The sequence below is a fragment of the Boleophthalmus pectinirostris genome, unplaced genomic scaffold, assembly GCF_026225935.1.
Source record: "Boleophthalmus pectinirostris isolate CB_2022bp ecotype Guang Dong unplaced genomic scaffold, ASM2622593v1 HiC_scaffold_5, whole genome shotgun sequence".
NCBI lineage: Eukaryota > Metazoa > Chordata > Actinopteri > Gobiiformes > Gobiidae > Boleophthalmus > Boleophthalmus pectinirostris.
Window position 1 is genome coordinate 36,211,939 of NW_026571404.1, and position 25,530 is coordinate 36,237,468.

The 25,530-nt window shown below is 40.4% G+C and overlaps 2 protein-coding genes and 1 long non-coding RNA gene across 4 annotated transcripts in view; 2 read left to right on the forward strand and 1 right to left on the reverse strand.

Moving 5' to 3' along the window:
* Window positions 1-2,134, forward strand: part of slc22a15 (solute carrier family 22 member 15) — a 55,539-nt gene extending 53,405 nt beyond the window's left edge. The window contains exon 13 of the mRNA XM_020917017.2: window positions 815-2,134. Within this exon, the coding sequence (XP_020772676.2) occupies window positions 815-841 (27 nt within the window). The 3' untranslated portion in view covers window positions 842-2,134. The remainder of the gene's footprint in view (window positions 1-814) is intronic.
* Window positions 2,135-2,445: 311 nt separating this feature from the next.
* On the reverse strand, window positions 2,446-3,734 carry LOC129411578 (uncharacterized). The gene is made up of 3 exons (XR_008633376.1): window positions 3,553-3,734; window positions 3,410-3,472; window positions 2,446-2,996 (listed from the first exon to the last, which is right to left on the reverse strand). It is a non-coding gene; the product is annotated as an uncharacterized LOC129411578 (long non-coding RNA).
* Window positions 3,735-6,282: 2,548 nt separating this feature from the next.
* Window positions 6,283-25,530, forward strand: part of tbc1d12a (TBC1 domain family, member 12a) — a 51,607-nt gene continuing 32,359 nt past the window's right edge. For both annotated transcript variants that reach the window (XM_055162404.1, XM_055162405.1), the window contains exons 1-2: window positions 6,283-6,854; window positions 8,199-9,086. In XM_055162404.1, coding sequence (XP_055018379.1) covers window positions 6,607-6,854; window positions 8,199-9,086 — 1,136 coding nt within the window. In that variant the 5' untranslated portion in view covers window positions 6,283-6,606. The remainder of the gene's footprint in view (window positions 6,855-8,198; window positions 9,087-25,530) is intronic.

Sequence of the window (25,530 nt, forward strand, 5' to 3'; positions counted from 1 at the left end):
ACAATGTCAATGAAAGTATGAATTTCTAGAGTACATTTTATATACTATATAGCATTATTTTTCTTTTTTGTCACTCAGACTCTCCTGCGCAGACAGACTCGGACTCATCCGTGCAGAAAGACCCAGACTCACTTGCGCAGACAGACCCAGACTCATCCATGCAGACAGACCCAGACTCATCCATGCAGACAGACCCAGACTCATCCATGCAGACAGACCCAGACTCATCCATGCAGACAGACCCAGACTCATCCATGCAGACAGACCCAGACTCATCCATGCAGACAGACCCAGACTCAACCCATGTAGACAGACCCAGACTCTCCTGCGCAGACAGACCCAGACTCATGTGCAGACAGACCCAGACTCTCCTGCGCAGACAGACCCAGACTCATTTGCGCAGACAGACCCAGACTCTCCTGCGCAGACAGACCCAGACTCATCTGCGCAGACAGACCCAAACTCACCCAAACTCACCCACGCAGACAAACCCAGTCTCTCCTGCACAGACAGACACAGACCCAAACTCAGCCGTGCAGACAGAGGCAGATTGTGATTGCTGATGTCAGTGTGAAATGTACTTAAATTTACCCACAAGGGAAATGACTTGGACACAGTAGCTCACACATCACAATATAATATAATAACAAAGAGCAAAAATATAAATATACATAAATGATAATATTAAATTTAAAATAAGTAGCAAATATAGCAAGAGACTAGTGTCAAATAAGACATAATTATACACATGTTCAGAGTATTTTGATCAGCCTTCTTCACACACTAAATCGTTTTGTGTCTGTTCTGTTTTCAGCCTCTTTTGTATGAAGACACACTGTGAGCATCCCACAAACCAGCAGGAGATTCATCTGAAGCACAACTGAAAATTCCATCGGGTTTTAAAGGGACTCACGACAGCAACACGGACCACTACAAATGGACTAAACTACTATGGTGTTTTCCTCCATCGTAGTTCACGAGAAAAACAATTTGTACCTCAAATTTTGTACATTCCCCTTTACAATGGAAAGCACTTCTGTAGCACAATAGTGAAAACTGAAAACAAACCAATACCAGTTTACACAATCCTCCGCAGATCTGATTGTTTCCTTTTCTGAGACAGACAGGTTTAATGCCATATGGTGGGATATTCTAGCCACAGCAATAACATAACATGGAGACTTGGACCATGCCTCAGAACAGTTACACAGTTACGTTTAAAAGAGGGTGTATTACGCAAAATCAACTTTTTTGTGCTTTGTACCATGTTATAACATCCCCTCAACAAAAACGAGATGTCATCCATACATGTTTCAGTAATTTAGCGATCTCTCCTGGGCCCTATTCACTCTCTTACGGTTAGCTCTTAACATTCTTTACAATACTCCGCCCACAATCCTACATCACCCATAATTCCACAGAACAATTCTAGGTAAACATAGAAAAACATGATACAAAATTTTAAACCACAATTCACAAACCTGATGCACTCTGAATGGGGAGTGACTTAAACCTTTTAATATGTTGTTTTTGGCGAATATAGCACTTTCAAAACAATAAAAAGTAACATGGTGATCTAAATATGTTATGTATTAGCAGTTAATACCCCATAGAAGTGTAATACCCCCTCTTTAACTTCCATTTTTCTTGGAGCTTGGTTAAATCATGACTTTATTTCACTATTTCAAGCTCAGTTAGCCATCAATACTAATTTAGCATTTTAATTATTTTTATTTGAATAACTTATTGCTTGTGTGTTGAATATACAGTACTACATTATGTACTTTAAATACCATCTACAACTGTGAGAAATACACGGAGAATCTCCTAAAATGGATACCGCATTGTATTGTTTTCAGTGCTGACCTTGAGACTGAAAACCCTTACACTGGTCATGCCGCTCTTTGCACCTTTTACTAATGGACCAATGGGACTGAAGCCGGGCCTGTATAAGCTTCCTCATGTGCCTTCTCACACATTTGTAATATTTCCAGTGTATAAGGGTAATTTAAAGTGTTATTTTCATTTTTACTATCTGTGCAAATGTGTGTGAAATGTCCTGTATGTTGTGAATAAGATTGTACAGTGTTTAATTATTTGTCTGATCGTTTATGTAGGAAGAAGTAAAGGAGAATTTTGGCAACATTTTGTACTTTTTTGTGGTTTTGTCTCACCCCACTCGCTACTCAAACTCGCGACCTTCTGATTGAGGAGAACGCTGAAGCTTTAAACGTGTTTGAAAGTGAAAAAGGGCGGACAGTGGAGCGGTGAGGCACAGAGGGGGACGGGTCCAGTGTAACTCACAAGAGCCCGAAGCCATTGCAGGACCTGGTGCTCACGTAATGCTCTTGTGTAGCACTTATACGATGCCACAGGAGGAGGTATAGTAATAGTAGTAATGGTAACTGGCTAGATCAGAAGATTGGGTTCGGCTCGGAGGGAAGTGAGGTGTTTAATAAGACACGTACACAAGGTGGTAGTACTTATCTGTGATATTATTATTTACAGTGTATAACAGACAATATATACAATATTTACAGGAGTGCACAGTTATGTGATTCAGTTCAGAGGCTATGGAGAGTTCAATGAGTTTTAGTCCATAGTCCGATTGATAATAAGCAGCAGCAAGATGTTATGTATTCCACACGGAGATCATGTGAAAGGAAAAAAAATAGTTCCGGAGATGGTTATGGTGAATGGGTGATTTCCAACAAAGTTTATGAGGAGCCCAATGCCCACAGCAGGGGGCAGTGGGTGTGTGAGTGTGTGTGTGTGGGTTGAGCGGCTGCTACGCCTCCTACCGCACAGGCAGATGCTTGCACTTAGTTTGATTTGGGCTCTAGGCCTTAGCTCGCCATCCAGTGTCTGAAAATCCAGTTGCGGAGAGTTCCGTTTCAGAGAGTTCCGTTTCAGAGAGTTCCGTTTCAGAGAGTTCCGTTTCAGAGAGTTCCGTTTCAGAGAGTTCCGTTTCGGAGAGTTCAGTTTCGGAACCTGGCCTGTGCAAAACAGGACCAGCAGTGAGTAATACAATTTTTGTAGTACAACTAAGACACTATAAATCATTTTTCAACATTATAACAATTTGTTATGATAAATCTGAATAATTATTCCATCCATGTACATGTATCAGTATAAATCAATATCTAGAGTACTCCATTTTAAATTATTTCCCATTAATAATAAGTAATATGTCACTTTAAATTATTTAAATTAATAATTTAACAGGGTCATATATCAATCATTATTTGTTGTCAATATCAGTACAGTCAGTCAATAAATTTCATTGAAAAGTAGTCATATAAATGGATGCGAACAAGTGAGACTAGCGCCGGCACCAGCTCACAGGTCCGTATTGAATCAGAGCGCTAGCATTATTAGCTCCGCAAGGCAACAAACAATCTCAACTCACCAGTTCCACTTAGTTTACGCTCAAACGATCACGACAGCACTTCGTCGAGAAGGTAAGAGGCATCTGGGGAAGTTGATGGCATATAAGTTACTTTAATATACTTTGAGCGAAACAGTGAGTTTTTAAAAGCAATAATCGCCTACCTGCAGCCGCTCAGTCACACCCGGGACCGACACAACACACGAATGAATGGGAGCGTGCGCGCGGCCATATTTAAAGATCTTGGCGCAATTAGTCTCGCGTTATGTGCGCAACGTCTCGCGATAGTTGCGAATGACAGCGGCCAAATTATTAGGTAGAGAGGGACAGCACAGAAAATACCTGGGTTACACTTGCCACTGAACCTATGCCAGTTTGACTTTGTATACTGAAAAACAAAACTACATGGCCTATTATTCTCACCTTTTTTTTTTTAACACTTGCCTGTTTTCTCTGTACAAGGGGTTGAGTTGTTAGACGTGCAATCATTTACCAGCCTGGTGTTTTGTGCCTTTCATTTGTATCTAAGACCTAGAGCTCTGTAGTCCTGTGTAGAACTATGCACATTTACTCATGAGCATCACATTTCACCGTGATAGTCATATAATTTTCCCAACTTTTACACAGTCCAACACAAGTGACCAAACCATAAACTGGTCCAAACACAACAAAATCAAGCACGTATTGTTTATTTGACATTTACACTTGGGACAATGGAAAACCACCATTATATTTACAATAGGTGTATTCATACAGAGGAAAAGAGGAAATGAAAGGAGGGGGCTGTTTGACATGACCCAGAGGATCTCACCTTCAGCTATTTTAAAAGATACAACACTCCTGTTTTATTGAAATAAAAGACATAATTTATAGGAGCATATTTACAAGTTTGAAAATGAAACTTAATATTCTGCTTTGCATTTTACCATATTTTGCTAAAAAATAGTTTGTCAACCCAAAATGGGGTCGTTTTTGACAGAAAATAGCATTTAAAGAGTTAAAATTGTTAAAATGATCAAGTCCTTTTATACCAATTACCTTCATTTGGGGCAGAAGTGCTGCACATTTTACAAACATGATTTTTCTTAAGATGCCAGGTGCTTTAGAGACTGTTTTCTGTTTTTCATTGTAGAGCCCCTAATATAGGGTGACCAGATTAAAAATTAAAACTGGGACAGGTTTGGGATGCTTTGTAATAATACAATTGTGAGTGCATAATTAAGAACATTATTAGTGAATCAGTATTACTTGTGAAACAGTGTGACATGAGTCTTCTGGAATTCTCAGGCACAGTTTTTTAGTATTTAGACAAAAACTTTTGGCAATATATTCCTCTCTTTACTGTGTACAGGGATCAGATTGGTCAAAAATAGGGACACCTGGGACATGTCTTGTATAGAAATGGGACAAATCACTGGTTTTGCGTAAATCTGCTTGAGCACGGGACACAGGGCTCAAAACTGGGCTCAAAAGTAATATAGTGTTGTGCTGAACTCACTGAACAAATACATCAAAACAATAAAAGGTAACATTTGAATCTAATTTTGTGTTGTGTGATAGCAGTAAATAAAGTATATAGTGTGAATGGCCTGAATATATGAATCAAAAGAAATAGAGTTCTATGTAAATTAATCTGTGAAAGCATCATATTGTGTTTATTGTGATCAGGAGAAACTTGGAAAACCTTTTAAATCCCAAGTGTTTTACCTAGTAAGATGTGTTCCAGGGTACTGCACAAGACAATCTCACTGAGAGTCAAACCTCAGATCCAGGAGAAGCAGTGTGGTTTTGGTCTGGACCAACTCTATACTCTCCATCAGGTGCTCTGTGGATCTGGAGGAGACATTTGACTGTGCTCTTGTGGTGTCCTCTGGGGGAGCTCCAGGAGTATGGGGTTTATGAATGAAAACTGAAGTACACTTAAAATGCTATTCTGCTCAAATAGGGCTCCAACTAAAGGCAGCACATATCGACAGCCCAATTAAGCCATCGAATAATGCTCCCACTGTAGAATCATCATTATTCACTTATTTATATGAATTTGGGCAGGGCTCCTTCTCATTTATATCAAATAAGGCTCCACTATATAATAGAAAGAACTCACTGGAAACACTGAAATCTTTTTATTGAACAGCATTAAATATAATATTTAATGCTAATATCACAGGTTACAGTATGAATTTTCTATTACAATATAGTGATATTTTATGTATACAGCACCTTTCTAAACAAAGTTACAACTTTTTCAACACATGAAAACAAAATTAAATACGACGTAATGAAAATAATGATAAAATCTATTAAATCCAAACTATTCAATAATCTAACATAGGTATTCTGCTGCAAATCTAACAGCACATGTCGTTGCTTAACTGGTCCAAACATACAATAAAACCAATACACCTTTAAATACCATTGAATGTGAGAGTTGTGAAACTGTAAAACACAAAAATAAAAGAAGAGTTTATGGCAAGAGCTCACCGTGTCATCGCTCTGAAATCCAAGAATGACACTGAACAGACGGCTCCTCTGCTATTTAAAAAAACAAACACAAACAAACAAACAAACAAACAAACAAAAAAATGTGTCAGCCATTTGATTATGTAAAACAATTGGGGTAGGACATTATAAGTTTTTTTTTAGTGTTGTTGATTTTCTTTTACCTTGCTCAAATAAATAATGAAATAAATTAATTAAATTAAACATGGCGTGCCCGTAACAGCGCCACCTCTGGCCAAAAGTACCCCCGTAGTTGCGGTCACGGAGGGCACATCTCGCAGTTGCATTAGCGCAGCAGTACCGCACGGGGGCGCTGCGCTCACGTCGGCGGACCACAACAACAACAGGAGAGCGCGCATGAGAGGGGGGCGCGGTGACGTCATTGTTGGGCTATTTTCAAGATGGCGCTGGACTGTGGCAACCGGGACGCCGCCGCCGCTCCGAGCTAAACGGCGAACCGGGATTTAACTGCGTTGGATCGGCGCGGGGCCCTCTCACACCGTGCGGGGCGGGACGGCTGCTTTTTAAACGACACGAATAAATAAACCAATAAACATGCTAACCCCGGAGAGTGTCAGTTAACGCCGTAACGAGCCCGTGCTAAAATGGTAGCCCCTTCGCCCCAGAACAACAAAACCTCCGGAGCTCGGCCGAACAACGACTCGCAGCCGCATTCGAGGCCCGCGGTCGAGGCTTGTTCGGCGTATTGAAGCGTGGTCATGGAAACGGGGGTCGGAGGAGGACCGGTCAGCGTGGATCTGAACGAGAATGAGGAGGCGATAAGCGGCGGGGACGGGGGGAAAGAGGCGGCGGTGGTAGCGGCTTTGAAGGCGTACCGAGCCGGTGTCAGCGGCGGCGGCGGGGGTCAGGAAGCGGGGAAGGGTCAGCTCTGTGTGACCGCTGGGGACCGGGCGGATGTAAACACTGCGCCCGCACTGCTCCAGGGCGGGTCGACCTGGGAACAAAGGTATGGAAAAGAAAAGTACACATCTGTAACTGTAATTTCCCAAAGAAAAATACAAATCTATGCAAATCTTGAGTTCTTGTGACTAGTGAGCGTAGCAGTAGGCACAGAAAAGAAATGCTGATTATAGCAAACTGTGGAAAGTAGAAGTGAAACAATATGGGTGAAAGTAAAAAGTTAAATATCACTCTTAAAACTCTAAAAATAACACTGCTCTTAATGTATTTGCTACATTTTCAAACACGGTAACTGTACTCAGTTCTTGTATCTTCAGGTAAGAAATATCCAAATGACAAAAAGTCTCAAATTAGCCCTACTATTTCTATTATAAGACGTGTCTGCCTAAAGTCAAAATATGTAACTTTTTCAAAACATGGACACTTAAAGCGACAGTAGCTCAGTTGTTAGAGTGTTGATCCAAAGGTTGGAGGTTCGAATCTCACTCTCAACATAAACATCATTGGTTGAGGGGTCAGATCCACTGACCCACAGGTTGCGGTGCGACATTCCACAGATGAACGCTGTCGTTATGTCCTTGGGCAAGACACTTAACCCACTTCACCCCTAGTGTCCACGTGCACTGGTGTATGAATGTGTGTGTGAATGGGTGAGTGGTTCCTTGTTGTAAAGCGCGTTGAACGTGGATAATCGCTGTATAAAAATGTGAGCATTTACCATTTGTTTTGTTCGTTTTGGTTGTTTATTGCTCTGACAATGCTAGAAAAACATGCGTCCACGGTCTGAGCAGGCTTGCAACAACACAAACCTGACTTATTTGGCCCAGAGAAGAACCGCCTCCTGCTTTTTTCCATGGAATTGTTCCTTTCGCTGTAACATTCCACAATAAGAAATTTGCCTATCTGAATGGAGAATATTCTGAAGTATGGCTTTAACTTTATATTTCCGTGGAATCAAGCAGGTGACATGACACCTCTAAAAAGTTTTATACTGTACCTTTATAATTGTTAGAATTAAGCAGTGCAAATGTTAGTGTAGAGCTTTTCTTTGGCAATAATTACACCATAAAGATCTAATAATTATAGCTGAATGTCTTAAAATGAGTACTGTATAAACTGAACCATGTAATCTTGAATCTTGTGAATTCAAACATATATTTTTTCAGAAAATAGCTATTAGATGGTTCTCAAAACTTCCCCCTTTTCTATTGTTTGATTTGCAAACATGACAGTACATACTAGTAAGGACAAAAGCATACATAGCCTGTAGCCTCTGTTCCTTTTGCCATCTTGTAATTAGTCTGTACCTAAAATGCTGAGAATCACTTAAAACATAATTAGCCCGACCTGTAATTGACATTCCACACTGTGTGCATTTCTCCCTCTTTAGAAACGACGTCATGCTGGACCTGGACAAGTGTCTCGCGGACCGGCTCACAGAGAGCTGTGTCATTTCTGGGATCTGCGCTGACCACACCGGCCTCAACGGGTTTCTTGAGTCACCCGGTCAAGAGGAGGTCGAAGAGAGAGAAGAAGAGACAGGAGAAGAAGGAGGAGGAGGAGGGATGGAAGCAGAAGAAGAGAGCGGGTTAGGTTTGGACGCTTTATGCTCCGCTAAAACATCCGATCCCGATTTGGATGATATTATCGGCGAAATCTGGGACCCGCACGTGGATTCGCCGTTCCCGGACGCGTTCCACGACTTGCCGAACGGTGACGTCGGAAACGGATGCTCACCTGCTACGACTGAACACACACAAACTGCTTGGAAGTCATGTGACGAAATGAAATTAGCCAATGGCGGTTTGCACATTCTAAGAACATCGGATAGCGGCGATATGGAGTTAGGTCAAAGCAGGGACTTCTCTACGTTGACTGAAGATGCGCTCAATTCCGAAATTTGCTATAACAGCTCAATAACAAGTGCCATACTCAATTGCCCAATCCCTGAACACGATGTGAATCACGATAGCGCGTTATCCGAAGAGGACGAGGATATCAGCGAGCTCAGTTTACCCATAAGGCCGCAGACTTTAAGGACTAACCTAAACCTGTCGGTGTCTCTGAGCTGCGACGCCACGCCCCTTTCTCCCGACGAGGAGGAGGCGGGGTTTTACTACGGCGAGGAGGGCTACGGGAGCGAGGACTTCCGGAGCGCTCTGGAGGCCGGGCGGAGGCAGAGCGCTCCAGACAAACTCCCAGATCTGATCGGGCAAAGCGACGGGCAAGACCCCAAGCTCATGCCAAAAAGGTTCGGCATCGCAGATTTCTTCACCAGGTAAGACGGGGGGCACCGGGGAGAAGTTACAGCAAGTTTTTGTAAATACAGAAGATGTTTATATTGCATTAAAAGTTCTATATTACACAAAATGGCTTCTTGTGTTACCTCATCAGAAACTTGCTTGGAGTTGTGTTTCGTTTCATTCACATGACTAATCCGTATTATTAGTCTGTCTACATCTCTCTCTGTTCCACCTTGTCATAAAATATCATGGTAATTTTCAAGTTAATAGCTACCTTTTGTTAGATTTACAGTTCCGGCTGAAATGATTCAAAGGTGAATGGAATTTGTATGAGTACAGTGTTTTCTGTTTGAGAAGAATGCAGCCAAATATGCAGGGTTTCTGTGTTAAACATGAATTAAACAAATGAAACAAAACTCCAGGTATGTTTTTGAAGAGGAAACTACATTATAATATAGAAAATAACATAATATGGCCCCTTTTACAAGTTGCACATTTGTAGGTCCCTCTATATTTGTATGGACACAAAATTTTGCATAAAACTCACATTATTTTGGTGGTGCAGTGGTTTAAACATTTGCATATTTATCAGACTCCCATCCCTCACTTGTGCACACTGTCATGTCTCTGGACACTCAGACGCTTTAACTTTGGGGAAAATAAAAGCAATTTGTCTTCCACACTAACTGATTTGAACTTCAGATTCGATACTACATATTTGAAACATTTATTTGATTTATTTGCCCAGCCTTAATAAGAACAATTATGACGTGGAGCGCTATAATTAAGAAATAGAATAAATGCTGTAAAATGTAATTGCTGTAACAGTGTTTCGTAGGGGAGCTGACACTGGTGAGAGTTGTTATTGTGTGAGAGTTTTTCTCTGAATCCCACAGGAGCATGAGCCCTGAGCTGCTGGTTGTTTTTGGACAGAGCAGATACGGGTTTATCCTGTAGAAGCAGATATTAGGCCTGTACTTGACCAAGAAGAAGAAGGGGAGTCACTGTTTATACAAAATGAAGTACTGGGAAACAAGGAATTTATATAAAGATTCAACTTGTAAAAAAAATACTTGTCAGCTAACTCACTGGCCCATTCACTTCTCCTTTCTGCTCTTGTCCCATGTACATTTTTATAATCAAAATAAAATGATTAGCTGACAAATTTTGACTGATTAATCAACTAAATGATTAAAAGACTACAGCCCTTCTAGTAGTAGTAGTCCTAGGAGTATTTGTAGTTGTTGCTGCTGTAGTTGTTGTAGTTCTAGTAGTTGTAGTAGTAGTAATAGATATCATACTAGTTGTAGTAGTAGTTGTACTAGTAATAGTTTATTTGTTGCAGTTGTAGTAGTAATAGTTTTAGTTGTAGTAGTTATAGTAGTAGTTGCAGTTGTTGTAGTAATAGTAGTAGTTGTAGTAGCAGTAATAGTTTTAGTTGTAGTAGTAGTAGTTGTAGTTGTAGTAGTTGTTGTAGTAATTGTAGTTATAGACTGCAGACAGAGCAGAGGAGCTTTCTCTTGTCACTTTGGTGTAGTTGTAGTTGTAGTTGTAGCAGACTGCAGACAGAGCAGAGGAGCTGTTTCTTGTCACGTTGGAGTAGATGAAGTTGTAGTAGTTGAAGTTGTAGTAGTTGTAGTAGTAGTAGAGTGCAGACAGAGCAGAGGTAGAGTCTCTTGTCACGTTGGTGTAGATGAAGTTCCTCCACACTGAGCCTTGCCCTGAGCCTGACCCAGAGCTCTGAGCTGATCCTCGGCTCATGGAGGAATTTCAGACCCTCACTGAAACCTGCCTCCTGCCTCATGCTTATCCTTGAATATAACACAAGGTGCATGCTGGGTTAGAAAGATTCTCTGAGCAAATGTGCCACTGGAAAACTGGGGATGTCATAGAGATCATGTGATGTGTTTTTTTTTTTTTTTTTTTTCGTGGCCGATGCCGATACCGATTGTTTAGAATCCAGACCGATGGCCGATGAGCTCTCGATATTTTTGAGCAGTTTATATATGGCCAGTGTTGATTATTTTCTCCAAACTATGTCATTGAAATTTTTTACTAACTCATCCACCGCCCTTCTGACCACAAACCTCCAAGAGAGCTGTGAAGTCATGTTTTGTGCAGTTATCTTTGCACAGAAATGTCAAAATAAAGCTTCATGTGTATTCTTTTTGCCGCAGGTCAGCCAAAACAAAACATTGGCCTCTGTTGGAGATTTAAAGCCTATAGTCGACATACAAAAACACATTTAAAAAACACATCACGATAAAATACTACAGCATTGGTCTGAGTTCATCTGGTGGAGTTCAGAAGCGACAGCATTTGGAATAAAGGATTGTTTTGTATATGTTTTAATGGGCCAGAAAGACTTTGTAGCGCTTGCCAAAAATCTGGCTAAAAAGTACAAATCTCGGCCGGGTTTCAGTCTATGTCTAACGAAGAGCTAACAAATATTGTGAGAATTCCAGAAGCTAAAAATATTCAAAAAAATTACCTTTTAAAAAGATGAAATTGAAATTAAATAAACTGCACATTTGTTTTGAAGCGACATTTTCTCGTGACATCTGATGACTCATGACTCATCGTGAAGTCCATTTGGCTGAGTGGCTTCCTCACCAGAACGATTAGCTGTCTGTATTGATCTGTTCTGATTAAGTATTGACGAGCTGTAGGGAAACAGTCAGCCAGCCTACAGGATTCAGCAGGGATGTAACAATCAAAATATTGTGATATCGTATCGTCAAAAGTCTCATAATAATATCGCGGAGCATCACAATATATCGACTTACAAGTTTCTCTGCTTAAATTCATTGTTATGGTGCAGCAACAGCTAAAAAAACATAAGGAACTACATAGACCATGATCCTTTGCTCCGTTTCTAGACTACACAAAGAAATAACTGTTCTTAAGCACTTTTTAATGTTAGTTCTTTGGGTTAAGTCTTGTCAAGGCATTTTTGAGAGGAAAAAGTATCATATTGACAGTTTTGTTCACCTCCACAAAATATCGTACCGTGAAAATATCGGTACAGAGAGATTTGATATTGTTACATCCCTAGCATTCAGTATTGGTGTGCAAAAATAACAGAAGATTGATGATATATAGTGTAGTATTTTTTGGTATCTTTCAGCATTTTTTTGCTTGATTATGCAATACACTATTAGTAGTTAATAGTATTCACTGTTTGGAAGATTTTAGGAAGATTATTAGTAGTTGTCATAATAGTAATAGTTGTAGTAGTAGTAGTGGTTGTAGTGGTTGTGGTAGTAGTTGTAGTAGTTTTAGACTGCAGACAGAGCAGAGGAGCTGTCTCTTGTCACTTTGGCATAGTTGTAGGATTTGTAGTAGTTGTAGTAGTAGTTGTATTAGTAGTTGTAGTAATTGTAGTAGTTGTCGTAGTAATTGTGGTTGTTGTCGTAGTTGTAATAGCTGTAGTAGCTGTAGTAATTGTAGTAGTTGTCATAGAAGTTGTAGTAGTTGTAGCAGTTGTAGTAGCTGTAGTAGCTGTAGTACTTGTCTTAGTAGTTGTAGACTGCAGTACATACAGAGCAGAAGACCTGTCTCTTGTCACTTCGGCATAGTTGTAGTAGTTGTAGTAGGTGCAGTAGCTGTAGTAGTTGTTGTAGTTGTAGTAGTTGTTGTAGTTGTAGTATACTGCGGACAGTGCGGAGGAGTTGTCTCTTGTCACTTTGGCATAGTTGTAGCAATTGTAGTAGTTGTTGTAGTAGTTATAGTAGCTGTAGTAATTGTAGTAGCTGTAGTAGTTGTAGTAGTTGCAGACTGCAGACAGAGCAGAGGAGTTGTCTCTTGTCACTTTAGTGTAGTTGTCGTAGTTGTAGTAGTAGTTGTTGTAGTAGTTGTAGTAGTTGTCTTTGTTAAATTAGAGCTGCATTGTGTAACTTTTCTGGTGGAGGGTCCTTCAAACGCTTTTCTCCATGGAGACGTTATTGCTTCGACCTTAAAGGTTGTATGGAGGATTTTTTTTTGTTTCAAGTTGTCAATGATAGCATTATAGAGATGCAGTAGCCTTGTAATTATGATGACCAAAAAAAAGAGAATAAAAATTCATCAACTCTGGACGTGGTGGGGCTAAACATTTGCCAATAGATAACGACACTGCCTCGTTATCTGTTAGCTGACAGGCTGTCAATTAATCTCCCTACGTTTCTAGCGTAACTGACTTGCCTGCGCGCCGCTGGTACGTGGTTTACGTACGCCTGTCACGCAGTCCACAGACGCAAGCTGCACAGACGCTGTTTACTCCACCAACGCAACAGTTCTTAGCGGCTTTTTTTGACCTATATCTTCCTCGCAGTTCGCACAAAGTTTGTTGCAATGGCAGACAAGAATCCATTAGCAGTTAGCCGCAAAAGAAAGTCCGTTTTTGAGGTCGCTGAAAGAAGAAGACAAGGGGAAAAGCAGCGAAGCCAAACTAAGGTGATTCTTATAGATTCATTCCAGCGATGGCGCGACTGAAGCAGACGCAGGGTCTAAAGACTGACGCACTGGTCGCCAAATTACTCCTGGACAGGTCACTTCTGCTTATTATGAAAACGTCCTTTATTTCCAAGAGCTAAACAAACGTTTTTCAGGACACGAAAAGCGATATCCTATGTCTGAAAACGTAATTTTCAAGGCAAAGAAAGAGTCCGCTTGCTGCTGCGTGTTGTAGCTAGTTCATTCGCACGGAATCTCCGCGCGCAACCTTCTCTGCACCCCTTTCCTGCTCCTGTCCCCGCTGCCCGTTCCGCTCTTCCCCCTGCTCCTCACTTCTCTGGGCACGGAATCTCCGCGCACCGCTCCCCTCTCCCCTCTCCTCTCTCCTCTCTCCTCTCTCCCTGCTCCGCTCTTCTCCCTGCTCCTCACTTCTCGTCCGCGAACGAAATGTCCGCACACCCGCTCCCCCCGCTCCTCACTTCTCCGCCTTGCCTAACCAACACTGTAGTTAGTTGTTTACAAGTCATGTGCAGCGCACCGGCTGTAAACAAACCTGTTTCTGGCGTAAAGAGGAGGCGGGAGGAGGCGTTTCTACGTAGGGAGCTGTAGGGGAGGGGGGGTGGTTTCACGCATGCGCAACATTTGAAAAAGGACAAACAGTCGCTGGATTTCTCGTTCCTTGGAAAATCCTCTATACAACCTTTAATGTCTCACAGACCAAGTTACTGGTCAGATCTGTGGAGAGGCTACCCCGCTCACAGTCAGAATGTCAGTTTTCTAAGTATTTTTGAGCTCTAAATCCACCTGTAATTGAATAAATATAAGGCAGATCTGTTTTAATGTCACTCTGTGGAACATTCTAAGCAGAGTGACGGTGCCCAACCAAAAAGTTACACAGTGCATCTTTAAATATATGTAATTCATATGAACTACGCACACCTTGTCATTTAACAAAAAAAAGTTGCTAAAATGTATTTGGTTCAGAGATTATCATGTGAAATATATCGATTATCGCCATATCGTGATAATATCGTATCGCGCACCGTGTATCGTATAGAATCGTGAGGAACCTTGCGACAAAGTTTGAAGAGTGTGATGTGAAAATTGAGATATTCGAGACTTGTTTATAACGATCGATGAGTATTCCACACCAGATCTCAGTCTTGTCTGTGGAAACCATCAGACTGCAGAGAAAGTGCTTTTTCAGTTCTCTAAACACAGGCACAATTTACAAGCTGTTCCTGTCTCATAGAAAAGAATGTGAAACTTATTCCACCAAAGCACCATTTTTCACTTTTTGATCCTGCGACGTGTCTTTATGTTCATCGTTAGTTACATTTAAAGGTACACTTTGGAGGTTCGAAGCTTTGTCACCTGTGTGTTTCTATGAGTAAGTATTTGACGTATTTTTCCACCAGAAAAGTTACACAATGCACCTCTGAAGACAAAACAGAACAGATAGTTTTCTTAAGGTCATTGTAACCCAGCTGCAGGCCTGGTGTCAGAGTGTGTAGGTGCTTTAAGAGCCTTTTAAAGAGAGAGGAATGTGCTAATGCGAGTGTCTACATCTCACAAACAACAAATAAAGATGTGAGAAAGCTGCACAACACATGACTGTGGATTTCAAGGCGCATTGCGTGACTTTTCTTGTGGAGGGTCCTTCAAATGTTTTTCTCCATAGACAGGTTATTGCTTTGGCCTTTCTATGTTCGTGGAGACCAAACCAGACCAAGTTACAGGTCAGATCTGTGGAAAGGCGACCCCACTCACAGTCAGAATGTCTGTTTTTCTAGGTATTTTTGAGCTATAAAACCACCTGTAATTGAATAAGTGTAAGCTGTTTAATGTCATACTGTGGAACATTCCAGACAGAGCAATGACATCTCCATAGAAACAAGCAGGTGATGGACCCTCAACCAATTATTTTATCGAGACCACTGCAGAAAGGAGAGAGCGTGGGTTGAGTAGACTGGAGTTTTGTCAGTGTCTGGACAGTTTAGTCTGACTCTTCTCCTATGATGATGCTGTTTACTTGTACTGCTCTGTGTGTATTTAGTTTTTTGCAAAATCCTACTTTTTGGAGAGATTTTGTGTGTACCTCACCCCTCTTAATGGATGAGTGGATGCAGTGTGCATGTGGACAGTTGTTGTAGTCGTCTAAACATCCAGCACATATTTGTCACATGTGATCAATTTGAATCGGGGGGATCAGCCAAAATGTTCTAGTCCAGATGCTGCTGTTGTGATGGGAGGTTGGACAGAACATGGACCTCATCATTAAAAATGACAAATGATCAAATTGAAGTTTTGGGGATTTTCTTTTTGGATGAAGTGCAACACAATTTCAAACATACAGGGATAGGGCTGAGCGATGTGTCCAGAAAATAAAACCTTGATTTATTTGCACACACTGGACGATTTTAAACCATTTTAATCGAAGTCAGAATAGGGACTGTTTCTTTCAAACAGAAGAAGATCTTTGTTTTCATTCTGTCATGTGCTCTTATTTAAGAAATTGTAAACTGTCTTCAGTTACATTTGTATCTATCTCATTGTAATTGCACAATAACTTGCTTTGCAAGTGAGAAAGTCAGGAGTAACTTGTTTCATAATCCTTGATTTCACGATTTAGTCATTTTTCCAGAATTCTATTATTAAAAAAAACAAATTAATCAAATTAATTTGATTCATTGCCCTGGAATACTGACAATTACCCCAACATGAAAATGACAGACAGCTGCTCTGTGTCCAGCTGGTCTGTCCCCAGACATGCTGCTCTGTGTGACCAGAGGACAGAGGAGCCGATACTGGACTCATGTGCGGCTATAGAATGACTGACATGTTTTAAAGCAGTTATGGATGTTAAATATGCTCTTCCCATTTGTGACACAGTGTTTAACTGGTTGCTTCTATTCGTGGCTTCTTTTTGGGGGCTCAGGTCTCTTGTTTTGATCTCTCTTTCATCATCTTGGTCTCTTATTCCTTTCTGTAAATCTGGCCCCTGACACCAGTCCTGGTGCTTTCTCTTCCTCCTCTGCCCCATGAGTGACGCTCGGTGCCACTTTCTGTTCCTGAAAAGTGTGTATTTTGCCAAACTCAGCGTTTGTCCTCATCTTTAAATGACCCAGATTGCAGCATAGAGCTGGTGGCTGTGTGACCCATATAAACCTCTGTGCACAGTCTGGCCTCGTACACATTTCTTCTTTCCTTCAGTAAATACCTGGAGCTATAAGTGCTGTATTGTCAGTTCTATAGGGAGCGCCCATAGCAGAGTTGACCTGTGAAATGTAGATCTGAGTCAGCGATTCTCTATGCCAAGTACAACTGCTAGACAAGCCTTTTATACCCAGGCTTTGCCTTTGCTGTTCCATTTTACAGAAGCTCTTTTTAATCTAGGTTTGATTGTTTATAAAACTTTCAGTTTTGTTTTCATCATTGTTTTACCTCCCCCGCAGTACTTCTGTTTGATTGCTTGCCAGGAAAGCCATATTTGTGTTCTTCTATTTTCCAAACTTTTCCAATTGTAAACGTGTGGTTGAAATTAGGGATGCATCGATCCAGCTTTTCAGTTCCAGTACCAGTTCCGATACTGTAGCTTTAAGTATGTGCCTTTTGCCGAATACAACCAGTGAATAGTCTTATTACATCAATATGTCCAACCAAGATCGACTGAACCGATATTTGGAAATAATATCTGGTCCAGCAAATTTTGCAGGATCAGATTGGTGCATCCCAAGTTGAAATATCCCAGTATGGGTTTTTATTGACCTAAAAACATTGCATTCTTACTGTGAATGGGCTCGCCTCTCCACAAATCTGACATGTAACTTGGCCCAGTGGTGTCACCTGCAGTCAGTGCCGTACTATGGAACATTCCAGGTAATATCTCCATGGAGAGAAGCAGGTGACGAACCCTCTACCTGAAAAGTTAAACAGCGCAGCTCTAATTTATTGCCATTTTATTGCCTAAAGAAAGTGTGTTTTATTATCATCATGGTATTGGAATCGGTATTGAGTATTAATTACCGTATTTTCCGTATAAGTTGCATTTTGGGGGAAATTATTTTATAAAATCAGAACTGGAGAACAGACATTTCAACACTTCAGACAGTTGCCCTTGGCTTGGAAGTCTGCTGGCAGTTTTTGGGACTTTGTTGTCTGTGGTCTGTTAGAGGCAGTTGCGTTTCATGTAGTGGTAACACTAAGAAGATCCTCCCGCAAAGTAATTTATGTTCATCGTCTTGGCAACTACCTGGGCATGGAGACGCAACTGCACCATTCTCAAGCCTCTGCCAGCAGCACGTTGTTCACGCACTCATTTGTGAACTTGTTCCTTTAGTTGTGGCCATCCAGCTTTTAGCCCACAATTAGCTTTTTTTGTTTTCTTCATTGCAGTTTGAGTATCTTCTGCTTTTCAGACAGTCCCTCACAATTTTTTTTGCTCACTCCAAACTTTCTTTCTGCTGCTTGATTACCGTTTTCAGCTAAAGATTTCACTACTTGCAGCTTGTAATCTGCAGAATATGATTTTCTTTTTGGGGCAATTTGTGTTCAGTCTTCCTCAGTTGTCTTTAGATACTTAGCAGATACTGGCACACAAGCCTTAGAGCACCCTCTTGCTGCTGTCAGTATGAAAATAACAAGTTGCATTTGAGTATAAGTCGCAGGACCCCCAAAACCATGAAAAAAAGTGCAACTTATAGTCCAAAAAAATCTGATATTTAGTATTGAACTCGAGTTTGAAGTTTCAGAATCATGACAACACTGTTCTAATCTCATAACACGACTGGAAAGTTCTTATAAATGTACTGAGAGAATGACTCCATGTAAACAGCTCTCTCTGATAACACCACAAAAGGCATTCAGCTGCACTGGGCAAGAAATATGTTTTATTGTGCTTACAAAACAAAGCTGGATGCCCTGATGCTGCACAGACAATCCACTCACATCTCAAACCATTATAAAGTGTGAGAATATGTGTGTGTATATGTGTGTTTGTGTGTGCTTTTTTTTGTGTTAGCAACAATAAATGAAATGTTTTGCAATTGCAGACAGAGCCACATAAAACTGTAGCTGAGCCTGTGCAATAACAGGACACGTGGCTTTCATCACAGACTGTATAAAGAAGTGGACTACAGGATTGTGACGCCACCCACAGCGTTCGGTTCCAGTCAAGTGAAGCTCATTGAGGCTTGCAGTTATAGGAATTGATTCATTGAAAAAAAAAAAAAAAAAAAAAAAGCAAAATAAAAACTAGAGCCCGACCGATATATCGGTTGGCCGATATTATCGGCTGATATGGGCAACTTTAGGCATATCGGCTATCGGCCGATATGCTTGCTGATAGGGGCCGATATTTCACGTGGGCATGTTATACCTCGTTATAAAGCTTAGACTCTCTACATTCTGTTCATTTAATCCAATTTACAGACAGATAAATGTCCTAATATTTGGCTCCACATCAGTATTTATCTATGGAGTCATTTGTCTGTGTGTGTCCGTACTGTCCCTGAACACACCACAGAGTCGCGTCACTCACGTGTGTTTGTTTACACCTTTAGACACAGATCCAAACACTGAGATTATATTCTTTTTACGGACAATCGGTTTGAGTCTGGATTAAAAGGACATTTATTAGTGCAGATTTGTGATGTGAGGAGGAGCCTGTATGAGCGGTGAGTGTTGGAAATATGTCGACTCTGAAGCTAGTTTTTTGTCATTTGTTATGGGTTAGCTGCTGTAGCTCCCGCACATAAACAGACTGTTTTCTATTGGTTTGTTCTAAAGTGACTATATTGGCCGTATATTTGCTACTGGACCTGCACTGATATGTAAATGAGCTGTGAATAGACGTGTGAATTATGACATTTGCGCATATAATTAATTACCGCGGCGCGCACGTATTTACGGCTAAAGGCTAATAGCGCTACTTTCTTTACTAGTTATGGGTCCGTCGCGAACGAAACGACTCTTAGATCCGGCTCTTTAAAGGGAACGACGGGAGCCTAATCCTTATTGGGAGCCGTGTTTTCTCTTTCTCTCACTTTTTTTCTCTTCACGCCGCGTGCAGACTCGTGGTTTGACAGCGGCAGCGGCTAAAAACGAAACTTTGAGAAATTTGCGTGTAGGTAGGATTAAAAAATAAATAAATAAATAAAAAACGAGCATATTTGACTGTAGTTTAGCATAAAATAAATAAGTCCCGGTTTAGTCCTTTTTCAGTCCTGGTTTAGACCTGGTTCAGTCCTGATTCAGTCCTGCTTTATACGTGCTTTAGTCCTGCTTGCAACAAAACAATCTGAAGAGCTGCTTGGGAGCCAAAAGAACCAGCAGCTTTTAGTGAGCCGAGCCAAAAGAGCCGGTTCTCTAAAAAGAACTGGAATACCCATCACTAGTGTCTAGAATGTGATGCAAAAATGCCATTAAGTCAACCTACTGTCTGTAAATATGATGTAAAGAGGCAGAATAACAATAAATGTTGCCTAAATAAACCCAATTTAAAATCCACCAGAGCCAAACCTAAGTTTTTTAAACAATTCAACATTTACAGTGAATTTTTACATCACTAAATATATCGGTGATTATATCGGCTATCGGCAGCTCCAACTTCCATTATATTGGTTTCATATCGGCCACAGCAAAATCCATATCGGTCGGGCTCTAATAAAAACCCCAGGATCAAATAGAGCAGGTTAACACATATTTTAAGAGCAAAAGGAGCCAGACAGCAGCAGTTACAGAGAGAGAGGTGACGGTTTTCGACGCAAAGTGAATTGGAGCTAGAAGCGCGCCCATGCTCACTTCCTATTTGGAAAGTGAAATTCTATGTGTTTTTTTTTTTTAGTTGAATGACAAATAGCAGTAGTAATAATGATAATAATAATACATAACACTTGTATAGCGCAAATCTACATTGTTTTTTAAATTATTTGGGGGACTGTTGTTTTTATCATCACATTACAGCACTATTTTTTTTTTTCTCTCTCTTCTTTTTTTTTTTTTAATTCTCTGCTAACCGCTAAGTTTGTGTCCTGTTTTGGTTCGGGCCCGAGCAGCTGGTGTGCACGTCAGCACGTCTCAGAGGAGTCCCAGACAGAGACGGAGGAACGCAGAGAGAGAGAGAAAAAGAAGAAGAAGAGAACCTCCCCACTCTCTGTCTCTCACACATATACACTTATATACACCCACACCCACACCCACAGGAGCTGGAGGGCTGCCACATGGACAGACTGAGCAGCGCATCAGACACGAGGCGAGCCAGGAATGTGCCTCCTAAAAATGCACTCATCTCTGATTATAGGACCAACTGTATGTGTAAGGACAAAGGACGGAGAGAAAAGAACAGATAGACTCACGTGTTGGATCTCGTGTTGGTCTCTAGTCTATTCTGTAGTATCAAAATCATTAAAAATTTACCAATACCTTATATACCTCGATACATGGGCCACGATATGATACATTTTTTCGATTCAGTATGATGTATTTCAAAAAGATTCGATGCGTTTCAGTAAAAAACAAAGGCTGAATCATGACTGTGATACTAAAAGTCTTTGTTAAACCACTAAATTTGTCCAAAGTTATTATGAAAAACCACAGACTGTATAAATGGGCATAACTAACAGGCTATCTGATGTGTTCCAAATAGGAAGTCTGTATGCAGGTGCTTCCTAGCCAGGCTGGTGCTACTTAGTGCCTCCGCGCAATTTCATTTCTCTCTAGCGACTAGGTCAGGAATCAGAATACACTAAACGGTTTGTAAAAAGACCCCGGAAGTGCGAGTTCGGGCACCAGCCAGTCAGTGAAGAGACATACTTTTTGTGTTGGCAACGATTCCCGAGATCGAGGATTTAAAGCCGGAACAAAGAGAATGTTTGGTGAATTTTATCAAAGGGAAAGACGTTATTGTCCTTCTTCCTACGGGATTTGGGAAAAACTTAATATACCAGTTAACCCCGTGTACAGCTCATTACATACGTCAAGACCAAATAGCAGTGACTGGTTAAATGAAAAAAGTACCCGCCTACTGTCGAGCGAACGAATTCTAATGCTGCAAGGTCAGATGATTTCCACGAAGTGAAACTGGCTGATGAATCAGACTAGGCGCTTCCAGCTCCTTCTGACTCTGGCTCCCATTGACTTACATTGGAATATTGTCGCCCCTCTCTTTGTAATTGCTGCTGTGAGCCTCATCATTTTGGTCTTCAAATGTTTGTATTAACCCGCTCTGTATGATCCTGGAGTTTTTGCTCGCTATTTTTTCCATCAAAAAAATCCTATTCATAACATAGAGCCTGACTCCAAACTTGCTCCTGTAACCGTTTGCAACATGAGCTTCATTTGAGTGGAGCCGAACACTATGGGTGATGTCACTCTCACTTAATCCACTTTTTTATCCAGACTATGTGGAGAGACACCACATTGTCCTCATCAAAACAGTGAAAATGTTTTACATCAAGTTTCCTTTCTCTGAACAACAACACAATTGTAGCTCACAGAATAATTTAGCACAATGTATCCAAAAATACTCTTGGCATTATATTGATATAACAGCCCACGGTATCGATACTGTATCATCAAATTAAACTATACGATGTATCGATATTTCAGTATTTTTTTTCAATATTAATCAGTTCACCTGTATTACTTCCTTACAGCCTGCAGAGACTCTGGCATGTAGGGCTGCAAGGTTTGCCCATATATTGTGCCAATATTTGCAATTTTTAACATACTGACTATCAGCCTTGAATCTCCAGCACAGACCGATATTTAGTTTGGACCCACCAGCTGCATAAAAAATGCACAAAAAGCTTTATTGGAACTGTTCCGTGCAGAGAAATAACTCTTAAAGGTTTGTGGTTAAAAAGGGCTGTGGGTGAGTTGAATGATAAATGATAAATTGAAATGACATTATTTGTAGTCAGAGTTTTGGTCAGCTGTTAGTTTCTCTAAAATAGATTCTAAATAACTGCAGTATTTGGAATAGAGAAAATACATATTATTGTACTTTTAACGGTACAATTTTCTAACCATTTGTAAATCAAGATTCTAACATCACAATGATCATAACTTACTGGTCCTATTTTATCCATTTTGTTTTATTTTTAATGGCCAAAATTTCTTGTCATTACTCTGAACATTGTACAGAACTCCTGCAGAGGGCCTAAGGCTGCTCCCGCACTGGAGAATGAAGCAGTTTGAATCATGCTAAAAACGATGACTGCTAGCGGCTAGTCTCTGTTGTGAAGTCTATTTGAGACCTGAAATGATCTGAACCAGCCGCTGTGTGTGTTTGGACTATTAAACACAGAGCGTCATTAAGAGCCACTTTAATGATCAGTGGGAGGAAGCTTGGAGTTTTGGAGAAGGAGAAGGTACTTTTGGAACAGTTTCTCAAACATGTGTGAATGAAACACAGCTCGAGTTGGACAGAAAACAGCGTAGTTCATAGCAAGGTTGTACAAAATTATCAAATTTTAATCAAGATTTTATCATTTCTAATCCTCTGATATGTGCAGACCTTTTTAAAGCAACAGTGTGTAGCTTTCTAGAAGTCAGGTTTGTGAAGAGACAAACAAGGGGCAAGTTTTTCAGTGCAATATACACAACCTATAAGAATCAAACATGCTTTTATTTGGCTAAAAAGTTACCTACTGGGGCTTTACTTGAGAGGTCCACAGCTGATCCTCTCAGAGAAACAGAAGTCACACTTAAGAGGAAGAAATAACTAGGGATATCACAATAACCAAAATACCATGATATCGTATCGTCAAAAGTCTCACAATAATATCGTGGTGTAACGGCCCAGCTCGCTAGGGTCAGGAAAGTAACAAAAAAAAAAATAAGTGGAGAATGGAAAAAAATTTTGTAATGTTTTATTAGCAGGAATGTAAAAGTTTAACTTAACAAAACAGGCTAAAACATGTACAGAAAATATCCTCAACTAAGAAACAAAATAACAGGATTAACATTCGAGTTTTGTGCCAAAAAACAGGTCACACAGGTCTATACAAACTCGAGTGATTAAAGTAAGGGACACACAGCAAAAATAAATCACAAGCGCCCCAAAGTAAAACCACATAAACCCACAAACAGAATCGAGTGACAAAACAAAAAGGCACAAAACAGAACTAAACTAACCAAGTGTCTCAACACAAACAAATTCAGACAAATACGAGTACAAAAACAAGTGACTGACACTAAAGAGACACAAACACAAAATGGCATTCTGGCCAGCGCTCCAAACAGGTGCTGCCAATCTCCTTAAATGGGGGGAGGGGGCGGTGGCTGCAGGTGAGGTGGATGTAGACAAGCCCAACCAATCACAGACCAGGGCTCCCAGAGCAGGAATCAGGACAGCTCAGCAAAAGAAAATAAAACACACAAAACAAGTCGGAACTGGAGACCTGCGGCCGTAACAAGTGAGCCGTCACAGTATACTGGAAAAATGTTCCTTTGCTTACATGCATGGTTTTATAGCAGAAATAGCTAATAAACATAGGGAACTACATACCCCATGATTCATTTCATTGCTGCAACATGAAGAAATATGTTTTTTTACTTGAATTCTTGGAATTATGACTCCACACCAAAAATCTTGTATTTTAAATGCAAAAAAGTATCCCATCTACAATTATATCAGCCTCTCCAAAATATTGTAATATATATCATACTGTGAGATGCATATCGTGATAATATCGTACCAAGAGATTTGGATATCGTTACATCCCTGATGACTACTTTTTAATGTTAAATGGCAATTATTGCATGTCTGTAGTGAAATTTGTATTCATAGACTAACTGGGCATAGATAATCTGATAGTTGCCACGATACAAATATCAAGTGATCATGGGCTCGCATCTGGCTCCACTGACTCCAGTTCTGTTTTTATCTGCTGCTGTCAGGCTCCTAGTGTTGGTCTGGAAATGTTTGTATTAACCTGCTCTACATGATCCTGGTGTTTTTATTTCACTATTTTGTCTGTAAATCAATTCCTGTTCCTAATAATGAACTTGGCTCCAAGTTTTCCTCTATAACTGCCAGCCTCAGTGAGCTTGGGCCCTCTATGGACCTAATTAAAAATGATTTCATTGGATGTAAATGGATAGAATGAAATTTAATAAAACATCTGGATAGATTAGTATGAGTAAAAAAAAAAAGTTTCTTTTTTGTCATATTGCCTGGCCTAAAGTTAAAAGTTCTAAAAGTCAGAATTAACCCCTGAAACCTCCATGCCAGTCGATGTAAACATAAGTTAAAGCCATGCAGCCACAGCTGACATATTTAGTCACAGATTCCAGCCTGGACTGACTCTTCCTTCAGGTTTTCTCTGCGTTTTGTAAAGCTGTTGGTGCTGGCATTTTTGTGGAGTAAACGCGGTGTAGAAAACACCCTGCAGTCTCCACAGATCCTGAAATCCTCCCTTCACACAAAGGCCTTTCCCACACACCGGTTTGTTTTTGGTGCTGTGAGGAAGCGGGGATAATATTTGCTTTGGTGTCTGATGTAGCCGAACGGTGACTACATCAGACTTGGCGTACTTCCTCTGGGCTGCGTTTCCTCTTGACAGATCACACAGCTCACACTTCTCAGATCTAACTTTCTCCAACCAAGTGTTTGTAAAAAAAAAAAAAAAAAAAGTGTTGATTTAGCAGCTTTGTTTGTCACTCTGCTGTCACATGTGGTTTGTAGGAAGCATTTTCGGTGTTAAAGGGCTCATATGACACTTTTTTCTGGTCTTTATTCTAATGTTGTTTCCTCATCACAAACACACCCTGCATATTTAGGCTTTTGAGTTCTTCTCTCAAATAAAAAACAAAAACTAAAGGTAAAAGGTAACTTGAAAACTACAGCTTCATGACATTATAAGGTTTAACAGAGCATTTGGAGCTTTAGAGATGTAGACAGACTAATAGTGCAGCGTTACTCAAACATGCAAATGAAACAAAACACAACTCCAGGTCTGTTTTTAAATAGGTAACAACATTAGAACATAACCAACAGTAAAGAGTGGTATATTGTCATTTGTTTAGCTAAAATACAGATAA